This window comes from Strigops habroptila, chromosome 5 (assembly GCF_004027225.2).
Source record: "Strigops habroptila isolate Jane chromosome 5, bStrHab1.2.pri, whole genome shotgun sequence".
NCBI classification, from domain to species: Eukaryota; Metazoa; Chordata; class Aves; order Psittaciformes; family Psittacidae; genus Strigops; species Strigops habroptila.
In genome coordinates, this window is record NC_044281.2 from 6,863,189 (window position 1) to 6,885,734 (window position 22,546).

Genomic DNA, 22,546 nt, shown 5'->3' on the forward strand with positions numbered 1-22,546 from the left:
CTTAATTGCTGCGTCTTGTGAATGGTGGTTACTAACAGCAAAGTAATTTCTTTTGTGGTGCTCCGACTGAAGTAGTCGTAATTTTGTTTGGAATTATTTGGGTTTTCTCTGCATTGTTGTTTACTAATAAAATACGTGAGAGGTGATCTTACAGCTGTGTGAAACACTTAAAATGTGTATCTTAAAACATTTCTGTCTTTGTATGTAGCTCTTTTTCTGGCTTTGGTTAAAGTGAGGAGGAACACCCTTTCTGGCTGCTATACACAGATGTGTGTGAGACAGTAACAACTTTTAACAACCTAAACTTAAATTATGCTGATTTGCTTTTGCATACTGTCGTGTCCTCCCTTCCTGTAGGAAATGCACGTGTCTACTTGCTATTCTTAGTCTTTGGGAGTTGAGATCTAATGCTTTTATGGCACAGATTACTAATATTCTTTATCGTGGGTTTCCTTCTGTTGCAGTTTAATAATCCTTATCAAGATGGCTTATTCTGCTGTAGGTGCCTTTTTTTGGTTTCATTTTCTATGCGAAAAAAGTTTTATGCTTGTCTTCCTCAGCCCTCCTTGCTGTACAGCGATGCCCCAGCCAGAAGTTACAGGGTTTGTTGTACTAACACTCTAAACCCAAACACCAAAGCCACTCACCTTAAGCCATGCATATGTTGTCTCTTACCTCAGTAGTTCCTGTTGGGTTCATTTATTTCACACTCTGGTGTTTGATCCATCTGAATGTACGTGGGCAATGCTGTTTGTACAGACCTGGATTTGCCGATCCTTCCTTTTATTCCTCTTGGAATAAAACGAGGCAAGGGTATTCGTCTCTGCCTTGCACTTGGTTTGCAGATAAAACACTTTGAAAAGGTCATACATGAAGTCCCATAATAACCACCGCTCGTGGGTTGTGATGCTGCCATGGGCTTCTCTCTGGGTGGGAGACAGTTGTCTTCATTTTGAGGTTTTAGCTACAATGTGCAGGAGGGAGGCAACATCAATTCTTTCTGTTGTATAACAACGAACAAAAATCTGTTGAAAAAGATTTTGTACCCAAATTTCACTTTTCGTGTTCAAACTTTCAAATTAGCTTCTCAGATTTATTTTTTTTTTCTCAAAGCTCTAAGGTAGAGTTTCCAACTGCCCCTGTGTTTCCTGAGCCATACACTTGTGCTAAACTGGAGCCAATCTTAAAATACTCATCTTCCTCCTCTTTTATTAATTTACTAAACTGGCTGGTAAGTGATGTTCACCAGGTGTGAGTTTCCCCCATATTGCCAGCACCAGAAATGGAAGTTAAACAGATTTGAACAGTTTAAGAATTGATGTAGCCGTTTTGTTGGTAGGCACCATAAACTGTTGAATTGGTGGCTGGGAGAAGGGTTAGAAATGCATGACCATGTGATGGATTCGGGGGGGATGCGTGTCAGATTTTGCACGTGCCTCATGGCATTTTCCGGCTCACTGACTTCAGGTCGTTAGATCTTCACTTGCATGTTGCTTGTGGTTGCATACAGGAGATGTCCCCATCCTTGCACATACTGCTCATTCCTTTGTGCTGCACCTTGTGAATATGTAATTCTCCAGACTGAAACCAGAAATGAGGTCTGCCAGTCCTGTTCTGACTCTGTCTTTTAATTGTAGGCGTCTGTGCATGATGAGAGCATTTACAGTGGGAGTCGTCGGTATAGTGCCTCTAGTTCTCGTGCTGTAAGATCTTTTCTGCATTTCCCTGTTGTCTTGTCTCTGTCTGCCAGTAACCTGTGTGTACCAGAACACAGCCTTTTCTGGGCTGAGCAGCAGTTAAGATGGACTGTGTGAGATTCATAACCTGCTGCTGTAGGCAAAAGGACAAGCACCATTTCCGTGTGCTTCCATGAAATAATAAGTAGGGATTTATCTGCTGTTGTGATGCTCTGGCTCACAGTGACAGAGCCCAGCACTAGGCACTTGCCCCGCTGCAGCAAGGGTATCCGTCTCTGCTTCACACTTGGTTTGCAGATAAAACACTTTGACAAGGTGGTACCTGGAGTCACTTCCTTCGCTGAGACTTAAATCTTCTTTTGAAAACTGAGAATAATACAGATAAAAAAAAAAATAATCCCTTCTCTGCCAGCACTTCCTGCTGCCGTGAGGTGAAGGGCTTCTGTGAACACACGGCTTGCTTGACTTGGGGCTTGGGGTTTTTTGCGTTTATATTCTGTAAGTGAGGTCTTGGGCAACTCAGTGTTTTCAGAACACACACTCCTGTGAGTGGAGGGCTCTGTCATTTATGGAGAGCAACAATATGAGGAATGACAGTAAAAATTGTTTCCTTTCATAAAAGAGAGGCTACAGGACTTGGTTTACGGATTAGAAGGCAGAAAATGCCATCATCTCTTCTCAGGTGGGGCCTCTCTGTCATTTGGGCCTTGCAGTACATCTGCTGCTGTTGTATCTGCCTGGGTAGTTCTGCGGGCACACTGCTTGTTCTCTCTGATCTCCTTCACTGATTACCAAAAAAACCCCCAACCAAACAGAAAAACCCCGACGAACAAAAAGCCACCACCCGACACCGTAACAAAAAAAGCCTCAAGACATAGCGTTGATGTTAGTTTAACCTCAAAAGTTACCATTTTATTAGCTTGGAGAAGGAAACACTTTCCAGACTGAGCACTTGTTAGTCTTTACAGGGCGATGCCATCCTCTTGCAGTCACACTGACGCAGTAGCTGGGCTGTGCATCTTGCTGCTGCAGCTGTTAAGCTTCAGATCTTTGTGTCGCGGTTGTGCCTGGTTTTCATCTGGTTCCTTTGGAACATTCATCTCTAGTTACTTGCTTGGGTTGTTGTGGCAGCTTGCAATCCAGTGAATTTGCCACAAGGCTGTGCCGAGCCCATTGTTTTTACAGGATGTCTCTTTTTGTTTGAGAGAAGTTTCTCAGAGGTCCAGATGATACAGTTCTACTCTTGGCAGGATTCATTTACAGTGGGCTTCAAACCCAAATGCTGTTTGTAAGCCTTTCAGCCACTGTTAATGGCTTGAGCAGGTAACACTGAATAAATACTGGTGCTGCTTCCCTTTCTTCCCTCCCCATTCCACCCCGTGCCACAGGTATTGGAAGTCTCTGTATAATCCAGCCTTTCCACTTTCTTTTTCATGGTCTTGTGTTGAGAATTGAAGTATGAGGTTTTTGTCTCAAAGGGAATAGCCTTGTCACAATTACGGGGTTATCTGTGGTTATTTTAGAGTCTCTGAACCTCATAGCACTTTTAACACGGAGTGCCATTTGGGTAGCTGTCCCCAAAGATTGATCTTGGATGAGCAGATGACAGGTGAATGCAGGGGAAGAGGACAAAACCAGCCTTGCTTGGTCTCAGCCAGCTGAACAAGTGACCCTTGCTTCCACGTTCTGCCCTGCAATAATGCTGGGAGCAACTACAGAATAAATCAGTCCTGTGAAACATTAATATGGGGCTCATCAGTAGTTAATACTTTTTACCTGTCATGTGTTTCAAGATTATTCTACATCCTTCTTATATTAAACATAAAACACTGGTGATGGTGCAAGGCTTCTGTGCTAGAGCTACTTACCACGAAAACAAAATCTAAGTGTTTACTTCAGTGCTTTTTGCTTTTAATTTAGGAATCGAAGGGGCTATAATTGAAAATAGTTGTAAATTGTGTGCAACGTAGTTCTAAATTTTTCATATTGTCATCTCTGAGGTTAAGCTCAGTAGCTCAGGTGCATGAAGCCAGTGTCGCTTCATGTAAGTAAGACATCTGAGGACATGGCTTGGTCACGTTCTGCCCTGCTTGAGGGGCTTACTAAGGGCTATATGCCTTGGAAAGTAATGCTTTGTGGTTAGTAACTAAGCTTATAGTTGCACTGTAGCTGGGGTTATTTCCAGCTTACCCTCTTACCATTTATTAGTACTCTAGGCTTAATTTTCGTTTAATACTGTGTCACTTTGTTAGCATAACTAACGATGCTGAAACAGTCCTCCAATAGCTTGGTGAAGATCTGGCTGTCTCTGCAGACAAGAAGTCCAGGGGATTCCTGTAGTGACCAGGTAACTTAACAGAAGAAACCTCAAAAGCAGAGTACACGCATCTTGGAAGAAGTAGATAATTATTTGGATTGCAGTGTTTTTGTGTCTAAGAAAGTCTTAAGTGCCTATGAAATACACTGATAAAGGTTATTAGCAGCATAGGCTGAGCAGCTGGGGAGAACAGTTCCTCATGCTTGTTCCTGTCCCTGAACTTCCTCTGCCCTTGAGTCAGCACGAGCTTTTGCACATGAAATGTGGCAGACAGACATGCCTCTTTACAAAGCCTGCGTTCACAATTACCTTGAGGTAGTAGCAATAAGGAAAATACCATGTCTGCTAAACCGCAAAAGTTTCTTTAATTCCTGTCTGTTCTGAATGAACTTCAGTACTCCCTTTTGTGTATGCTTATGTATCTTTCGGTAAAGTACATCTAAATACAAGATTGAGCGTCAAGCTGCTCTGAAACCTGTGAAAATAGAAGGAATGATCCTAAAATGCATTTCCAGAGTAAGTTTTAGTTCTGTTTCCCTGATGCTTGAAACTTTCATTTCCCTTCTCTCTTCCACTGCATTATAACCTCTGGAAATACAACAGTGTAGATACATGCTTTCTCCTTCTCAGCAATAAGTCAGCCATGTCTGTTCTACTTCACTGCTTAGATGTTTGCTTTTAAGAAGGACTAAAGTACTTTCTTTGGCAGGAGATGAGGACTGCAGGTTCTGGAAAAGCAGGAGAGAGACTCAGTCTCTGAGATGGTCTCGGTTTTTACTTTAATCAGCACGTAGATGGATGTTTCTTGCTTTGGCCTGTGGAGCATGGATTCATTTTGTACGTGCATAATGTTGGAAACGTGGGAAGAAGGCCAACCAGAGAACCTCAGAGCTCTTGAAAAGGAGTGGAGCCTTTTGTGTAGATGCTGAGAGTTGTTTACTTGCGGCTGGTATTTTAATATATATAAATAAATCACTTGTGTTCTGTCATTCTGAGAATTGAATCAAAGCTCTATTGGTCTGTCAGGTGGAATTACTACTTGCTTTAATTTTTAGATGAGCAGTTGAGGTGTCTGTTCTCTGACTTTCACTGCTATTCCTTTGTCCAGCTGCATGCAGCCATTTTCGTAACTAACTTCAGATGTAAAGCTCTAAGTTCTCTCTCATTTCCTTTCCCAATTCTGATGCTTTTCTCTTTTTCTCTGCTTGCTATTCTTGGTTTCCTGTGGCAGCCTTCTGAGTACAGTTGCTACCTTGGGTCAGGATCTCGGGCATCCTCAAGAGCCAGCTCTGCTCGGGCCAGTCCAGTGGTGAGCTCCTCTATTTTTCTTTGTTACTGAAGTGTTTAATTCCTCTGTTCTTCAAGGTCTTTTTTTTTATACAGAAAGTTCAGTCTCTTGTGAGATAGTTCCTCATGGTATTAATTGGACCTTCTGGGCAATCCTTAAGACGAAGAAGGGGTAAACCAGATGAAAAACTAGAAAACCAAAGTAATTTCTATGCAGATACACATGTTTTTACAACAGAAAGTACACTTTGGACTCATGTGACTGCTATTTTTGTTTTTATTAAGTTGGGCATAAAACACCTCAGCAAAGGTATTGTGAAAAGTCTGTGGTGCTGATGCTAGTGCCACATGTCCTCTGTTATTAAAATGAGGAAACCCTAAATCTTACTGCAGCATTCAAGTAGTTCAGTTTCTCTATGTCGAGGAGCATTTTGGGGATGTGTTGCTGCAGGGCTGCCCAGAGATTGGATGTGAACGTATTTTTTGGGCTGTAGGTTACCAGGCCTTGTAGAGCCTTTAGCATGGTGGAGTGCTAGAAGGATTACGTGTACCTGGCATGTTGAGCATCATGAATTCCTAAGTAGTCATAGCTAAAGAAGACTCAAATAATAAAGGCTTGTCCAACCTCTGTGACTTTTCCCCCCTGCTTTTTATAGATAGAAAGTAATTGTCTTCCATTTGTTCAGTGGTATTGGATATCAATACACTGATGTTGGCTTCCATTATTTGTATTTTGAATGCAGTCTGACTCACTGGTGCCAGTTGCTTACAGTAGTCACAAAATGCAGCTTGCCCCTCCGTGGGAGCTGGAGGGGATTTCTTGGTTTTTAGTTCTCTGCTTCCATGTGGGGCTGTTTGTATGCAAGTGGCTGGAGATGGTTTGCTGCTGGAGAGGTGCTGGGCTGAAGCTGTTCTGCAGGGAGACAACAGGCACTTTTAATTTGTGAAGTTTATTTTAAATTAAATTTTATTTTAAATTAATGGCTTACTGAAGGATGTGAAGAGCTTCTGTTATTTCCCTGGCCTTGAAGATGAGCTGAGAGTTAATGCCACAGTGGGTCTAAAAGGCACCACTGCAGGAGCTTTGCTTCTCCTAATGCAAGGTAGTACAAGCCTTGTTAACGGTGTGACATTGCTCTTTAAAACTCTAAATATTACATGGGACCAACGCAGCAGCACCCTGTGATTTCCCACTCCTTTTTTTCTATATTAAACAGACAGTGCCTTTTCATGTAACTCACGGGAAGTAGTCACTTACCTTGCCTTTTACTAACAGAGGTTTCAAGGTGTTTTGATAATATTTTCAGTTGTGCACTTGTTCTTGGCGGTAAAGATGCTGAAATAGAGCCCTGTCTTCTCAGTGGGCTTAGCAGTATATTGCTTCCACTCATACAATTATGAGACGTCACCTGCTTGGATTTCCTAGAGGAAGAATAAAGATCTCCTTGAATAATGGTGATAACTTATGAGAGTAAATAAAGCAGCTGTTCTTGTCTGTATCGGTAATCTACATTAAAACTGTTTTAATATTGCTAACCCCCAAAACTGAATCATAGAATCATAGAACTGTTTCTGTTGGAAGGGACCTTAAAGCTCATCCAGTTCCAACCCCCTGCCACGGGCAGGGACACCTTCCACTAGAGCAGGTTGCTCCAAGCCCCTGTGTCCAGCCTGGCCTTGAACACTGCCAGGGATGGGGCAGCCACAGCTTCTCTGGGAAAAGTCTGTGCCAGCGCCTCAGCACCCTCACAGGGAAGAACTTCTGCCTCAGAGCTCATCTCAGTCTCCCCTCTGGCAGGTTAAAGCCATTCCCCCTTTGTCCTGTCCCTCCAGGCCCTTGTCCAAAGCCCCTCTCCAGGTTTCCTGGAGCCCCTTTAGGCACTGGAGCTGCTCTAAGGTCTCCCCTTCAGGAGCCTTCTCTTCTCCAGGCTGCCCCAGCCCAGCTCTCTCAGCCTGGCTCTAGAGCAGAGCTGCTCCAGCCCTCGCAGCAGCTCCGTGGCCTCCTCTGGCCTCGCTCCAACAGCTCCACGTCCCTCTTGTGCTGTTGCCCCAGAGCTGGATCAGGACTGCAGGGGGGTCTCCCCAGAGTGCATCAGATGGGGAGAATCCCCTCCCTCAACCTGCTGCTCATGCTGCTGGGGATGCAGCCCAGATATGGTGGGCTTCCTGCCTTATGTATCAAGCCATATGCTTTATTGATTCTGCTTTATATACCTTCTGACATTTACCCACATAAAGATTTGATTGCAAGTTTACATTTTAAATTGCTGGTGGAGTAGAAGGGAAAGGGGAATATTTGTTGGGTTGAAAAGCTGAGTTTCCAGCATGCTTATGCCTCTTGAGAGCATGATAGTTTACAAAATCCATGTACTGTAATCATGAGTGCTTAACACTGAAGTTAAATAGGATTTTCTTACCATTATGGACAGTATTAGGCAGAAAATCAAAACTGAACTCTTGCCAAGTCTGATCATAATGAGAAATCATATATCGAGAGTAGAGAATGATTCAGTGTAACTTGCTAAATTTAAGCATACAATATCTTGTCCCTGCAGCCCTTAAATTTTGTCTCTTTTTTTCCCCTTTACCACCGTTCATTAAACAGTGAGCAGAAAGTGACAGTAGTTTGCCTGCTCTGCACAGCTTTGTCAGGCTGTGTTCCCCTGCTTGTAATACATCAAAAGCCAGGAAAATACGTAAACACAGTATGTGAATATCTATTGGTCTTTGTATTTTAAAGAATTCACTATATCTGCATGAAGTTTGTTGTTTGATTATTTGTCTTTAACATTTTCCCAGTTATCCCCCCGAGTAATTACTGTCTGCCCTCCTTTCAGTTACTGCAGATATGCAAATGTGTGGTTTAATGTTAAAGCATTATACTCCATATCTTAACAGAGCAAGCATCAGGCCCATCTGTACAGATGGAGGTAAATCTTGAGCCTGGCATGTTTAGGCTGAGATGGGCTTTTTAATACAAATTGCTGTATTTTTTTCTTATTTTAAATTAATAAACTACTAGTGAAAAACAATTATTTATACATTTAAAAATAGCCTCAGAATGTAATAGTATTTATCTGAAGGCTTTCTGAGCAAAATAGCTTTTTCCATTCGAAGAAGTTGGTCATGTTCTCATGAGAAATAAAAAGGAAGACAGTAACAGAATTCTCATGGAAGCAGTTACCAGCATGCTCAAGCTTTGCCTTCTCTCCCCTACACTTAAATTATTTATGGTAGGCTTGCATCCTAGCCCATCCCCTGGCAGCGTGGGTCTACCTTTGGCCCCTCCAGGGTAAGGATTCACTGCATCGCTAACTCGCATTTCAGAGACTGATAAGTTTGTTTGAGCAGTGACGTTTGGCATAACACTCATTCCTGAGCAAGGATACTTCTGACAAACCCACTTTAGACCTGACAAATTTCAGCAGTGTTTTCTCCCTGCTGCATATTAAAGGCTTATTGCTAATTGCTAGTGTTATGGTGGCTCTCACTGGAAAAACACCCAGGAACTCTGTGTTACTGCCTGTCCCAGCCCAGCCGATCAACCTGGTAAGATGGGGAGTGCAGGAGGGGTTATGCTGACTGCAGTACTTTTACTTTTTTTTCTTTAAATTCTAGTTTTTGTAGATACCATCCTGTGTCAGTGCTACCGATTGTAAGAATTTTTCTTCCATGTGGGACATATTTCCATTTCAAACTGTGCTGTATTACTTTAAGAGCAGGAAATTATCTTAATTTGATTTCTTACCCAAAAAAATCCCCTTGCTTTTATGAGGAAGTTGATCTAAGTGCAAGACCTTAGATGGAGCTGAGTAGTGACAGCCACATACGGAACACACTGAAGTTGTTCCTATACCTGAGCGTGGTATGTGGCACTACTAAACTGCAAGTGTTTTGGATTTCCCTTCTTTAATCATGTAGAGGAGGCTGGAAATTGTGCCTCAGTCCTGACTCTTAAATAGCTCTTTACTAGCAGCTGGAGCGTAATGCTTAACTCTCTCCCAGGGCCTCTGGTCTTTTCAGTAGGTGTTCGAGACTCTTGTTGGGTGCACTGTGCTAGTGCTGGCAGGTCTCTAATTTTGGTCTCAGTACTCACTGGTGGCAAAGAGTTTCAAGGGTTAAACTGTGAGCTGACTGCAAAGTAGAGAAACACTTTTTCAAACATTACATTCTTATCTATGAAAAATAGGCAACAGATCCATATAGAGACTTGTGGGACGATTTGGTCGTGTTGCTTCCAGCTGCAGTAAGCTTCTGATGTTGCTGACATTTCTTTGTAATGTAGCTCTGGATTTAGTCTGAAATCGCTGTCAGAAGGGGCTGAACTCTGATCCTGTTGTACTTACTTTGCAGAGAACAACGCATTCCCCTTGCCAAAAGATGTGCATGCTGGAGTTCCATGGAAAATTACTTACTTTTCCTGCTTTTTTATGCACTAGAGCACAAATTGCCCAAGTTATTGGTGAAGAGGAAGGTATCCTGTTTACTACAAGGATGCTGAGGCGCTGGCACAGACTTTTCCCAGAGAAGCTGTGGCTGCCCCATCCCTGGCAGTGTTCAAGGCCAGGTTGGACACAGGGGCTTGGAGCAACCTGCTCTAGTGGAAGGTGTCCCTGCCCGTGGCACGGGATTGGAACTGGGGGAGCTTTAAGGTCCCTTCCAACCCAAACCAGTCTGGGATTCAGTGATTCTGTTTTTAGAGACAGACCATGCCTTTGTGGAAATGAAAATTGTATAATGTTCTATGAATCTAGTATCATTAGGTGAACTCCTCTTTAGATGCCCTCTTCCAGCAAGCATTCTGTTAGTCCTTTATATTTGCCTGCAGAGAAGTTGCAAGCCCAGGGTATTTGTATAAAGTGCTATGCTGAGTACAGTATTGTGAAGGTGGAGAGGTTGTTTTCGATCTGTTTAATCATTGTAGTATTCTTTACTAAATGATAATACAGCAGGTAAGTATTTTGGGCAAGAATTTTGTGCAGATTCAAATAAGCCCCTTTTTTCCTGACCTTTCTTTTTTAGATTTCTTGCTGGATCATATGCCAAAGGGCTTGTTGGGGACAGGGTGAAAGCTGAAAACCTGGGGTTCCCTCTGGTGGCTGACTGCTGTTGGGAAGCACCATTTATCTTTTCAAAGGAACGATAGATACTGCGAATACATTAATTGAAAGATGAGTAGAATGAAAACTATATAAAATATTAATCTAAAATAGACCTCTGCCTTTCTACAAGGCACTCTTTGTAGATCTTGGTGTGTCGCTGCCACATAACCATAAAATTAAATGCTGCTCATTTCAGGCTGACTTTTTGCTTAGGAAAGCGTTGTGTAGCAGGAGGCATCTTTGTAATGAAAGGATAGTATGTTAGAACAAGGAACTGGCCTTTTTCAAAACAAACTAGGTTTTTAAATGTTAATATTTAAATAAATTGGCAGTGGTAATTACTGGTTTTGGCAAGAAAACCCTCAGAGTCTGCCATCCATGGCACCAAATGGATGTGTGTATGCGAGCATCGCTCGGGAAAGTGAAATCTCCTGTGGTTTTATTCCTTTTTTTTTTTTTTTAAACCACCCCAACTTCAGAAGTTACTTGATAGCTTTAGTTATTAACTATTATACCCCCTTAGAGAGTTATTAAAGATTGTCTTGCAGTGAATGTGTAGCAGGCTTCGCAGGTATGGTCATGAGTGCTCTGAGTAGAACTGTCTATTGTATGCTTATCGCTCGCCACACTGTCTTCAGCATTTTCTCCTTCAGAAGTGAAAGCTTTTATTTGACTGATAATGCATCATTAAAACAATATCAATATTTGTTCCCTTCTTTATCTTAGTAAAAACTGAGATTGCACTCTTCCCCCCCCCCCCCGATAATAGAGGACATTCTGCAAATGTTGTAAGGAAAAGAATATCTTGAGTTGTGTCTTGAACCCATACGGTAGATTTTAGTCTGGTCTAACTCCAGACTAAATTTCTGGAGGTAGATTTGTGGAGATACACTAATCTTTGGTAACATGCCAATATTTACACTGTCTTGATAAACAACAACATAGTGTTTGGCCAGGCTTAGAAGGCTGCCAAATCCTCAACTTGGAGTTGTCTGGCATGAAAATAGTAGGCTGTTTGCAAAAGGCAGTCCATCTTGTTTGTTGGGTCTGAACTGAAGTAACTGCCTTCATTAGTGACCTTCTCTTACTGCAAATTCAGATTCCTCCCTCTCCCCCAGTACTTTGTCTCTTCAGTGTCTTCATGAAGTTTATAATCTAGTGCTTTAAGTCTGGCTTTTACTTCAAAGCTTAAGTCTTAAATTTCCTTAATGCTAATCATAGGGGATTTGTTATACGTGTTGTCAATGTAAAAAGCTGATTTGTAATAGATACCTCTTAGTTCTTGGATTTTTTTTTCATAGGGTGCCATTGGTAATAATAAGAAAAATGAGTGGGATCATCCACATATTATTCTGTATACTTCAAAGAAAAAAACCAACCCTTTGCCAAATGTGGTCTGATTGGAAAGAGCTGTAGTTTTTGAGTGTGTTTTCAATGACACTAACTCTCAACGTCAACTGTCCCCTGCCTTCCCCTGAACTGGATCTCTCCTGGTTTTTTTTTCCCAGTCATTTAAAAAACACTCCTCCCTTTGGCTTTCAGGCTCTTGGTCTGGGGAAGCCAGGAATTTTCTCAAAATCTTTTGGGAAACCATCTTGACTGTGGTGCTGAATGTTCCCAGAAGAGGTTGGCATGTTCTGAACTTCATGAGTTCTGCTGAGCCTTTAATTTCATTCAAACCCTTTTACACTCAGTTCCACTTTAGATGGAGATACCTGTGGAAAGATTCTGTTGTGAATCACTCCTGCTTTTGGGAACTTGTATATTTTGGTTTTTTTCAGAGCAGGAAAAAGTTGATAGGATGGGTTCCCATCAAGGAATAAACCAAATCTTTTCAGGTTGTATGTGGGCTTTATTCTGTAACTTTCTTTTGTGCATTTGTGTTGTCAGTATTGATGGTAATTTTCTGTACTCCTAAATGCTACTTTGGCTCTGGTTTACTTCTTCTAGACTAGTTTTAGTACAAGATCTCCCTTTGGAATTAGTAAATTCCAGCAAAGTACTAAAACCATAAGAGATGTTTATTTCAACTTTGAACTGGTCCCTGATATTTGACTTGAGGATCAGGTTTTGTTGTCTCAGCCTTTCTTGGGTCTCTACTTGAAGGTGCAGTCACCTTTCATCTTGAGTGGAGAATACTTAGAGAGTTTTTAAGCTTTAGATTTCTTTTCTTCCCCCGGCCCCCACTCTCCCCTCCATTCCCATTCTTCTTTTGGGAGCTGTGCAGACACAGTGCAGTCCTTCACATCTGACTTGGTATCTTGATGTTTGGAATGGGGAGGGTGTGCTGGCAGGCTTCAGAGGTAGCCCTTTTTCAGTTAAGGTCCATAAATAATGTAACTTCAAGAAGCTATCTTGGTCTGGAAATCTGTCGATCTCTCAGTTGAAAAACTTAACTTCTCTACTTAAGTAAATTGCTATTTTGGGTTCCTTTGAGGCATATTTTTAAATTGACCCAAAGTAAATAAGGTGTGTCTGCATCTATCAGCACAGCAGTTGCATACAGCTGGTTTTGTGTCCAGGATAAGACATATGGGGCTTTGAGTTCAAGCCCATTGTATTCTTGCTTTGTTAACTCATAGATCGCATGCCATCTTCATGTTTGAAACGTTGTCATGTAGAATATGGGAAAAAAATATTCCTCTGTCTTATTTAATAGACCAAGTAGTTCCTACCAATAAGTATATTCCACTTAATTACATGGAGCTTAGAAACTTGAGATGAATTGTCCAGTCAGGACACAGCGGTTCTGAGTGAGCTGGCTGCTTTTTAAGTGCCTACAAATTGCTAAAGAAGAGTCTTTTGCAGGTTTAAGGATTCCCTTTTTGATATCATACTGCCTTTTCTTGTCCTTTTTTGATTACATTAATAAATCCTTCTAAATCTTTGTTTTACAGATTGAGGAAAGGCCAGAAAAAGACTTTGAGAAGGTAAGAAGAATCTTAAGAATTATTCTGACAATAGTTCTTTCTTCACATTCTTTTTGGTAGATAGAACTCACAATAAGTGTACAGAAATCTTCTATAAAATCCATTGTTGGGCATAAAATTGAATTCATAGAATCCCAGCTTGATTTGTGTTGGAAGGGACCTTAAAGCTCATCCAGTTCCAAGCCCCTATGTCCAACCTGGCCTTGAACACTGCCAGGGATGGGGCAGCCACAGCTTCTCTGGGAAAAGTCTGTGCCAGCACCTCACAGGGAAGAACTTCTTCCTAGTATCTAATCTAAATCTTCCCTCTGTCAGTTTAATTTAATTCCCTCTTATCCTGTCACTGCATGCCCTTATAAAAAGTCCCTCTTCAAATTTCTTGTAGGCCCCCTTAAGCTATGGAAAGGAATTGTTGGAACCTTCTTTTATTACATTTTTGAAGGTGAACTTTTCAGCCACTGGTCATTCAGATGTTAAGTAGTTGACCTTTCAGCTAGCCTGAAATTGTTTTAGGCTAAGTCACGTGAATGCTGTGTTTGTTTATTAGATTTTAATTACAGTATTATGTAAAAATAAATAATAATAAAAGAGGAGAATACTGCAGTAATGTGAAAATGGCTTAATGCAGAACCCTCAGTACAGTAAAACAGTTAATGTGGCTACTGCTGCAGAGCAGATAAGCATCCATCAATGAAGAAGAGCTACAAAGTGTATTATTACAAGTTTTGAAAATATCTGGCAAGATGATACTAGCCCCTAAAGACTTTTTGTCTAATTAAGAATTAATGGTTGGAAGCTAAGTCATGCAAACTCCTATTACAGTAGTGTTTAAATACATCTGATCTGTCTTCTCTCATTAGTTTCCCTTGTTAAATCTTGATCAAATCTTCTTCATAATTTAGAAGTGCAAGGGTTGATAACATGTATATTCAAACAACCAAACAAACTACAAATGCACAATGTATCTAGAAAAGAAAAGGTTCTAACCATTTTAAACTGTGTGTGATTGTAGGGAGCACGCACTGTCTCAAGTTTATCAGCAGCTACCTTAGCTTCTCTGGGTGGGACTTCTTCACGAAGAGGCAGTGGGGATACATCCATCTCAGCTGATACAGAGGCATCTATTAGAGAAATAAAGGTGAGAAATACTTCAAACCAGCATAAATTATTAAATATCCTTTAGACTTCTTTCCAAAAAAGAAACCGGCTTGTCTCCCCCTCCTGTCAGTTCTGCCAAAGTGAATTGTATGCTGTAAATGAAAAGTGAATAGCTTTGCTAGTGACATGCTGCTGGGAGCTAGTGTGTATTGCAGGAATATTTGGGTAAAGTCCTGCTGTGTATAATAGCAGAACAGACTGATCATAATAGACACATCTCATCCTAACCTAATGAAATAGGAAATGGACTCAATAGAGCACACTGATAGGAGATTGAAATAAGGAAAGAAGTACTGCACTTGCTGGATGCTAATTTGGGGAGGGGGCTGTATTTTTGTAAGCTAATTTATGATTCCGTGAAGTCGGACACATTAGCAAATAGCTACACAATCCAGAGTCCATATCATTGGATGCTAGTCAGGGTAGTCCATAGCTAAATTGTTTTTGGAATATGTTTTTTTTTTTTAATGCTCCCTTCTGAAGACTATTTTAAAATGGGGAATCTGAATTCTGTTAACTTTCATGCATCTGACTCTGTTGAAATGACAGCCAGTTAAAACATCTGGACTTGTATTAGGACCTCAGGTAGAAGCAGGTCTGTCCCAGTTTCAGCACTGTAAAACAGCTGAAAGATAGTCATTTGTTTGTGATCAAGGACAAAAGAGGAGAGAGACTGGAAAATAGGACTTCTAATTAAATTTTGTGTGACGGATGATTTTCATAGTACTGCCTGTATTTCAGGCTTGCTTTGGCAGCACTTACCCTTAACACCAGAGCTCCTCAAAGAGGGTGGTAGTCAGTGGAAGGAGCTGAGAAGGGCTGCGTGGCTAGGGTATGTAACTGCTGGAGCCTTTGAAGCTGGGTCTGCTTCTTGTCTTTAACTTGAAGATGTCCAGAAGAGATTTTTGGGAGGTTTTGGGATTTGTTTTGGGGGTTTTCTTCCCAGTCAGGAAGAGCAGAATTTAGCATAAACCTGTAACCAAGAAATTTCAATGTCTGGTGAGGCTCCGGTTTAGGATCAGACCCCTTGACCTGTGTGGTAGAAATATTTAAGTGAGAATTTTGAACACTTGCTTTTCCGTATCAGCTGCACTTCTTCCTGTTAATTTGTGGCATCATTCACCTTTCTCACCATTTCTCTCAGGATATCTATGAGTTAAAGAACCAGATTCAGGATGTAGAAGGCAAATACATGCAGGGACTGAAAGAAATGAAGGTACTGGTTTATTGCAGCCTGGAGTGTGATCATTAACACTAGCTAAACATGCAGAGAGTCCATGTGAGACCTAGAACTGACCTTGCATGCTTTTCTTTCTTCTGGGAGGGGTTGTAACTTGTGTGAAAAGCATTTCATGAACTGGAGCAATATCTGTTCTGACCTTGAGTGGTTGTGGTGAAAAATGCTGCCATCTGTTAACTGAAAGGCTGCTGATTACTGTTGCATGTTGTCTTTGCTGTTTGGAAATGTAGTAATTTTGCTAGCAAATTAAAATCACTAGGGTTTTTTTAATATATAGTTTTCTAATCCAGGAAACCTCCCAACATTGGAAGATGAGCTAGAACTCATGTCATACAGTTCTATGAAAAATTGGAGTTAAAAGTTTGTATGTTTTTGCTTTGATAAGGACCACCATAACTTTGGAAAGTTGGAAACCTGTGCCAGTGTCTCACAAGGAAGAACTTCTTCCTAATATCTAATTTAAATCTCCCCTCTGTCAGTTTAAAGCCATTCCCCCTTGTCCTGTCACTGCATGCCCTTGTAAAAAGTCCCTCTTCAGATCTATTGTAGGCCCTTTTAGAGTCACTTTTAGTATGTCCCTTTTCAATTCATGTCTCTTAGACTGTTTTGTGGTGGAGATGGTAAGAAAACAAAGCACAGCATGCTGAAAGAGTGGTGCAGCAACTCCCTCTACTTCTTACTTGCATATACTTCCTTTCCAGTTACTTTCTGAGGTTTGATCCTAACACTGTTTCCAAATCCTGGTGGCTTTCCTGTGCTTGGTATTTCTCATCCTTGGTCTGGAAAGTGCACCAAAGCACAGTTTGTGTTCTGAACTGTACAAATTCACATCCTTAAAGACAAATCATCTTACCTCTCAAAACAAATGTAAACTAAACTGATTCAGACTTTCAGATGATTTTTGTTATCATCTCAATACTATAATTCCCAGTTCTGTTTATTGAATGAAAAAGGAAGTATATGAAACTCACCTGTGCTTTGGATGTAATTATTAGGATTACTTAAGTTGCAAGAGAAAATGCTTGACCTGTAAACTAATCTTGACACACATGCCTTCCTTGTTTGCGTATTTGCACTGTTTTATGTAATTCATTTCTGTATTAAAATCAAATACTGCAAAGTTTGACTGCACAACACAGAGAATTATCCTGATCTTTATTTTGCCATCATTTATTGTTAAAAATATCCCAGTATCTTATATTCAGGCCAGGTTGGTAGGAGGGGTTTTTGTTATACTAGGAATTGTAACTTGCAGAATAGATTTGTAAAGAAGGGATGAGATCCAGAAAACCTAATGAAAAATGATACATCAGGTCACAGAAGCTGCAGTTTTTTCACCATGAATTCTAATTCCTGAGTCAGTATGTTCAGTAGTTCCCACACTTCAAGGATCCCTGCAGTTTGTGTGAAGTGGCTGTCAAACTGCCTCGATTTAAGGCCTAAGGTCATCTAAAATGATCTTAAATCAAGCCCAGTTTACCTTTAAAAAAAAAACCCCAATAGTCCTACATGTCATCTTCAGCAGCTGCTTTGAGCTGCCAATGTGCAGGGGCAGGGGAGGAGGGAGAAGGAAGAAAACTGAGAAGGCAGAAGCTGAAGCAGCAGAGAACAGGAAACATTTTATCCGTCCTGAGGTAAGGTTCCTTGCTTGTAAGCAGAAGTCTGGTGGGAACAGGGGAGGTTATCCTCACCCTGGGACAGTTGGTAAGCCTCTCTAGCACATGATTACACTGGTTTCCTGGGAGTACTGAGCATACTTGTGGTTTAGTATTTAATGTTCTTGTTGAAAGTCTTGGTTGGCAAAGTATCCTTTATAGCTGACTGTGGGTGCTTATTCTTTGCAGGACTCTCTAGCCGAAGTTGAAGAGAAATATAAAAAGGCTATGGTGTCAAATGCTCAACTAGATAATGAAAAAACAAATTTCATGTACCAAGTAGATACCCTGAAGGATGCACTCTTAGAGTTAGAAGAACAGCTGGCAGAGTCCAGGCGGCAATATGAAGAAAAAAGTAAAGTATGTATAATAGCAATGGCATGTTGTACAACGGGGAGGTTTTTTGAGGGGGCCAGAGTCCTTTGGGAGGAGGCAACCAAAATGCTATTGAAGATTTTAACTAAGTTATTGTTTTAGTTACTGTTAAAGCAAGTGGAATAGCAGCATGTTATGTGCTTGTGATCATACAAATGGAAATCTTCCCTGAGTTTATGTCTTATAAAGCAATTTCTGAAGCAGTTAAGAAATGTTTTATATGGTAAAGCTATATTGATATTATCACATGTCCTTTTATATTCCATCTTTAAATTCGGCGGGTTTGTTCATAGTGACTTCTGGAGCATTTTTACATACAACGGTCTCTTCAGAAGGCTTGTGAGAGAGTTGTGCAGCTGCACAGTTGAGTGTTCAATTAAGTTTAACATTAATTCAGCATCTGACGGCTAGTGAGTTGGTGTTAAATAATAAAGCTGGGGCTGGGGCTTGTGTTAGCTTTGCAGAACTGGCTTTTTAGCTTGGGGCATTTGACCATAGTGGACTTCAAAACACACAGTTCCTGGAAGATAAGTGTGGTATGAGGGGTTTTTTGTTGGGTTTTTTGTTGCTTCATTGGTTTGTTGTTTCATTTTGGGGGGCTTTGGTGGTGATTTTTTGGAGGGTTGTTTTGGGGTTTTTTTTTTGGCGATGGGGGATTTTTGTTCGGTTGTTTTTTTAAAGCCCACAATGTCTAGCTAACTTTTACTACATGGCTATGTAGAAGGGTTAAATTCCCATCCATTAATCTGTGAAGTCCTTAGGATTTGAGATGCTCACTGCCAGCCTGCTGCTCAACTTACGAAACTGGCTAATTGATGTCTGTCACTTCTGTATTTGTTGGAATAATAGTTTCTTAAAAAAAGGACAAATAAGATTGTACAAAAAATTGTACTCTTGTGGGATTGTGATTAGAGGAATATTCAAGAATTGCATTGCAATAAGCATTTTCTTTGTGTTTGGGCTTATTTTCTCTTTTCTTTTCATGGGATGCTATTTTTAATCAATAAAAATCTCATTAATATTTCATTATAGGAATTTGAGAGGGAGAAGCATGCTCATAGCATATTGCAATTTCAGTTCATGGAAATCAAAGAGGCTTTGAAGCAAAGAGAAGAAATGCTTGCAGTAAGTAACTTTTTCTTTAATGGCTTCTTTGATTGGTATGTTCCAGTTAGCCATAGGAGTGTGGAACATGAGGCATGGAGAATTTTATTCCCTACTCAAGTTTCTCACCTGAAGAAATATTAGTGTTTCAGTCCAAACAGGTTTGAGGCTGGCTAATGGAAATAGCACTTTCCTAAATATTAGCTGAAGTTGGACTTCTTTTTTTGCCTTGTCCTGAAATAAGCTGCGTTTTGCCAGCTGTTTGTGGAGATGCAGAGGAAACTGATGGAACAGTCTTAATTGTTTTAAGTCAACTTGTGACTTGTAAGACTGTCTTCAGGAGTATAGGTTTAGCTCAAATGTCAGAAACTGTACATATGTAGATACTCTTTAGCACCTGACTTGTTTCGTTCTTTGGCATCACTGCGATCTTGACCTTCTTTGTTAACCTGTTATCTGCTTTCTGTCTTCTTGTTTTGCTCCTGTCTCTCAGGAAATCCAACAGCTGCAACAGAAACAGCAGAGCTATGTCAGGGAAATTTCTGATCTTCAGGAGACAATAGAGTGGAAAGACAAAAAAATAGGGGTAGGACTGTCATCTCCTGCAATGTTCAGAGTGGTTCTGTTGTTCCTCCAGCTGACCCTGCTTTTGCAAAACCTCACAAATATAATCCTCCTTAGTGACTTTGCTTTGTGTGGCTGTCTTACTGTATTATTGTCTTACTGAACTAGCAAATAGAAAATTTTTTCTTCGGCAAGTATCATGAAATCCAATAAAAATTTAGCAGCTGGTCTGATTTCAAAACCTGGGGTCATTTATTTGCTACGGTGCACCATTTGTATTTGCCATATTGAGAAAGGAGCTGCTATTTATAATGCAATTCCATCAGCACTGATTTCTTCCTTATTCAGATTTAATCTGCAGACTGAGCAGAAACAGAAGTAGTATAGAGCTATTTATGGGGTATTGGGATGAAAGTCTTTAAACCTCTCTTGCTTCTCATCCCTTCCCACAGGCCCCCATCAAAGGCAAATGAAAATCCACTCTTAAAGAAAAACATGGATTTCTTTTCTAACAATGTGCCAAAAGACTTTTTGAATATAGAAGGAAAAAGAAATCTGGCAAGTTGCCTGTTGTGATGCTTGCAATGTCCAATAACTTGTAGCAACTTGAAACTCAAAATTGTGTAATTTTTGTTACTGTTCTGTTTGTACTTCCATGGAAATATTGGGGGGGTCAGTAGCAAAATATGCATTTGCACATGGTACATCTGAGTCTAAAGATGACTTAATGGCAGCTTTCAAATTAATTGAAATGTACTGCACCCGATGGAACAACCATGGAATAAAAAGGCTGTTAAAATCTGCTGGGCCTGCTTTCGAGCTGTTCTGTTAACACATGGGAATGGCACTGTGTCTTCAAGGGACATGTTGAAGTAGTATGGATATGAATTAACTTGTCTAGCAGATATGAGTGGATCCTCATTTGAAGGATCTCTAAGGAAGGATTGGGCTCGGAATGTCTTCAGTAGGAATTCCTGGTTATTGAATAAGCTGTGCCTTTCTTGGATTTGAAGCTTATCTGTGTGTATGTAAACTTGGTCCTTTAATGTGTAAACTTTACCTTTTTCATACGTGCCACTTCCATCAATCTCTGAATATCTTAAATCTGCTCATTCCCGTTTACACTTGCTTTTCATGGTCTTTACTTTTCTCCCTTCCTTTCTTTGCATCTCCTCGCCCTCTGTCTGTGTTGGGAACTCAGGCGTTAGAGAGGCAGAAAGATTTCTTTGATTCCATAAGGAGTGAGCGGGATGACCTTAGAGATGAAGTGGTTGTGCTGAAGGAGCAACTGAAGGTATGCAAGAGGAGGGAAGGAAATTTATATTCAGCTGCTGACCTTTCCCTCCTGTACATTTGTGCAGAAAATTTGAATCCAGCCCAGCAGCAAGAACTCTATTTTCCATGTTGCCTATAAGTTGCCATTGCAGGAATTTTCTACATAAAGTCCTTCCCTCTAATACTGACTGTGAACTCGTAGTATAGACTGTAGTATTAAGTAGTTGCTTTTGTAGAAGATGCTTTTCTGAGGAGCATTTTACGCAGCAAATTTATGTTTAAAGAAGAAAAGAGCTGGGATCACAAGCTTTTTTCATAATGGCCAAACTGAAATTTGTAGTATTCTATGCTCTTTTCTGACTTCCAGCCATGTTTAGTGGAACAATTGGAGCAATTGTTTGTTCAGAATATCAAGGACGAGAACACTTGACCAGTCCCACCCTTTCTGAGCAGCAGACTCTAAAGCATTGCTTTTACTTCTCCACAGAAACATGGAATAATCCCAGATTCTGATGTAGCCACCAACGGGGAGACATCAGACATTCTTGATAACGAAGAACACTTGGATTCTTCCAAAACTGTCCCAGGCATAACTCAGGCATTGAAGACTGGAGGGGATGGGATGTTAGGTAAGTGCTGTATATCTTTTCCTGTCTTTCTGTCTGTCCATTCATTCATCTTTGCTTGGAGTTTGGGCATTTGTTAGTGGAACAATTAACACATCACGCAGCATGCTACATTTTAAATCACTTACTATGCATTTTTCCGCTTAACTTTTATTATTGGTTCCAAGTATTTTGTGCAGTTTCCTGCAAAGGCAGACTTAATTTCCCATTCAAGGTGATAAAGGATGAGAATACAAACATTACAGATAAATGGCAATCATTCAGATTCCTATTTAAATCCTCAATTGGAATAGCGCCCCAGAGCAATCCTACTGCTGTTCAGTAGTTTTCAGCACATACGTTAAAGAATCAGGAAAACAAACACAAAAAAGTTTCCTTTAAATAACTTGTTTGTTGGTTCATTTATATACCTGAGAACTGTGTCTGCTGAACAACAGTGCTGGCCACTAGTAAAACACACTAACGTATGAATTCTTTGTTCTTGGTATCCTGTACTACTGAGCAGTTAATATTAACACTTCCACATTTTTACTTGTTATGTTAACGCTGTTAAATTCCAATAGAGTATCTGAGGTGGATAGAAGATGGATAGATTAAGAAGAAATCTGGTTGGCAAAACCATTCTTATGCAGTGGTGATGAATGGCCACTCCGAGAACTATTATACTAGTGTAAGGAAAGGAAATAGTAATTATTTGTTGTTGTTGTTCTAAATGAACATACTAATAAATAGCAACAGGCAGTCAAATGCTGCTTTGAGCTTTTGGCTGCTTTTTCCTCAGTCAGTTTTTGTGTGCAAACAATATGGAACACGAAAACCAAGGTAAGGGTATATTTTTGAGTGTAATATGTTCTCTCTCTCTCTCCTTGTTCTGGGTTGGTTGGGTTTTGGGGTTTTTTGTGACCCAAAAGCTAACTGCTGAAACCACAAACGCTGTTGTTTTAATACCTGTTGCTTCTAAATTACAAGTTGAAGCAAAACTGTTTAAAAAACCTCCCCAAACCCACAGAAATCCCTATCCATTTGGATGGATCAAGTGGCTGTAAAGGGCACTAAGTATACCTGAGCTTTGGTAATGCTAAATAGCTGAACCATTTGCTTGCAAATCAGATTTTGCATTCAGTGTTTGTCGTATACACTGATCACGATGCCTGTTCATGACACTCAGGAACAAAATATTTCTGAATAACCCTTCATTACTTCATTATAACGGCGT

The 22,546-nt window shown here is 40.5% G+C and overlaps 1 protein-coding gene across 30 annotated transcripts in view; it reads left to right on the plus strand.

Moving 5' to 3' along the window:
- LRRFIP1 (LRR binding FLII interacting protein 1) overlaps positions 1-22,546 on the plus strand; it is a 109,020-nt gene that overhangs the window by 70,886 nt on the left and 15,588 nt on the right. For 10 of the 30 annotated variants that reach the window (XM_030486231.1, XM_030486204.1, XM_030486208.1 and 7 more), the window contains 11 exons: positions 561-602; positions 1,638-1,703; positions 5,246-5,323; positions 13,301-13,333; positions 14,346-14,471; positions 15,636-15,707; positions 17,576-17,746; positions 18,794-18,886; positions 19,359-19,451; positions 20,631-20,723; positions 21,192-21,333. In XM_030486231.1, the coding sequence (XP_030342091.1) occupies positions 561-602; positions 1,638-1,703; positions 5,246-5,323; positions 13,301-13,333; positions 14,346-14,471; positions 15,636-15,707; positions 17,576-17,746; positions 18,794-18,886; positions 19,359-19,451; positions 20,631-20,723; positions 21,192-21,333 (1,009 nt within the window). The remainder of the gene's footprint in view (positions 1-560; positions 603-1,637; positions 1,704-5,245; positions 5,324-13,300; positions 13,334-14,345; positions 14,472-15,635; positions 15,708-17,575; positions 17,747-18,793; positions 18,887-19,358; positions 19,452-20,630; positions 20,724-21,191; positions 21,334-22,546) is intronic. The other 20 variants (XM_030486215.1, XM_030486216.1, XM_030486221.1 and 17 more) reach the window with 9 other exon arrangements.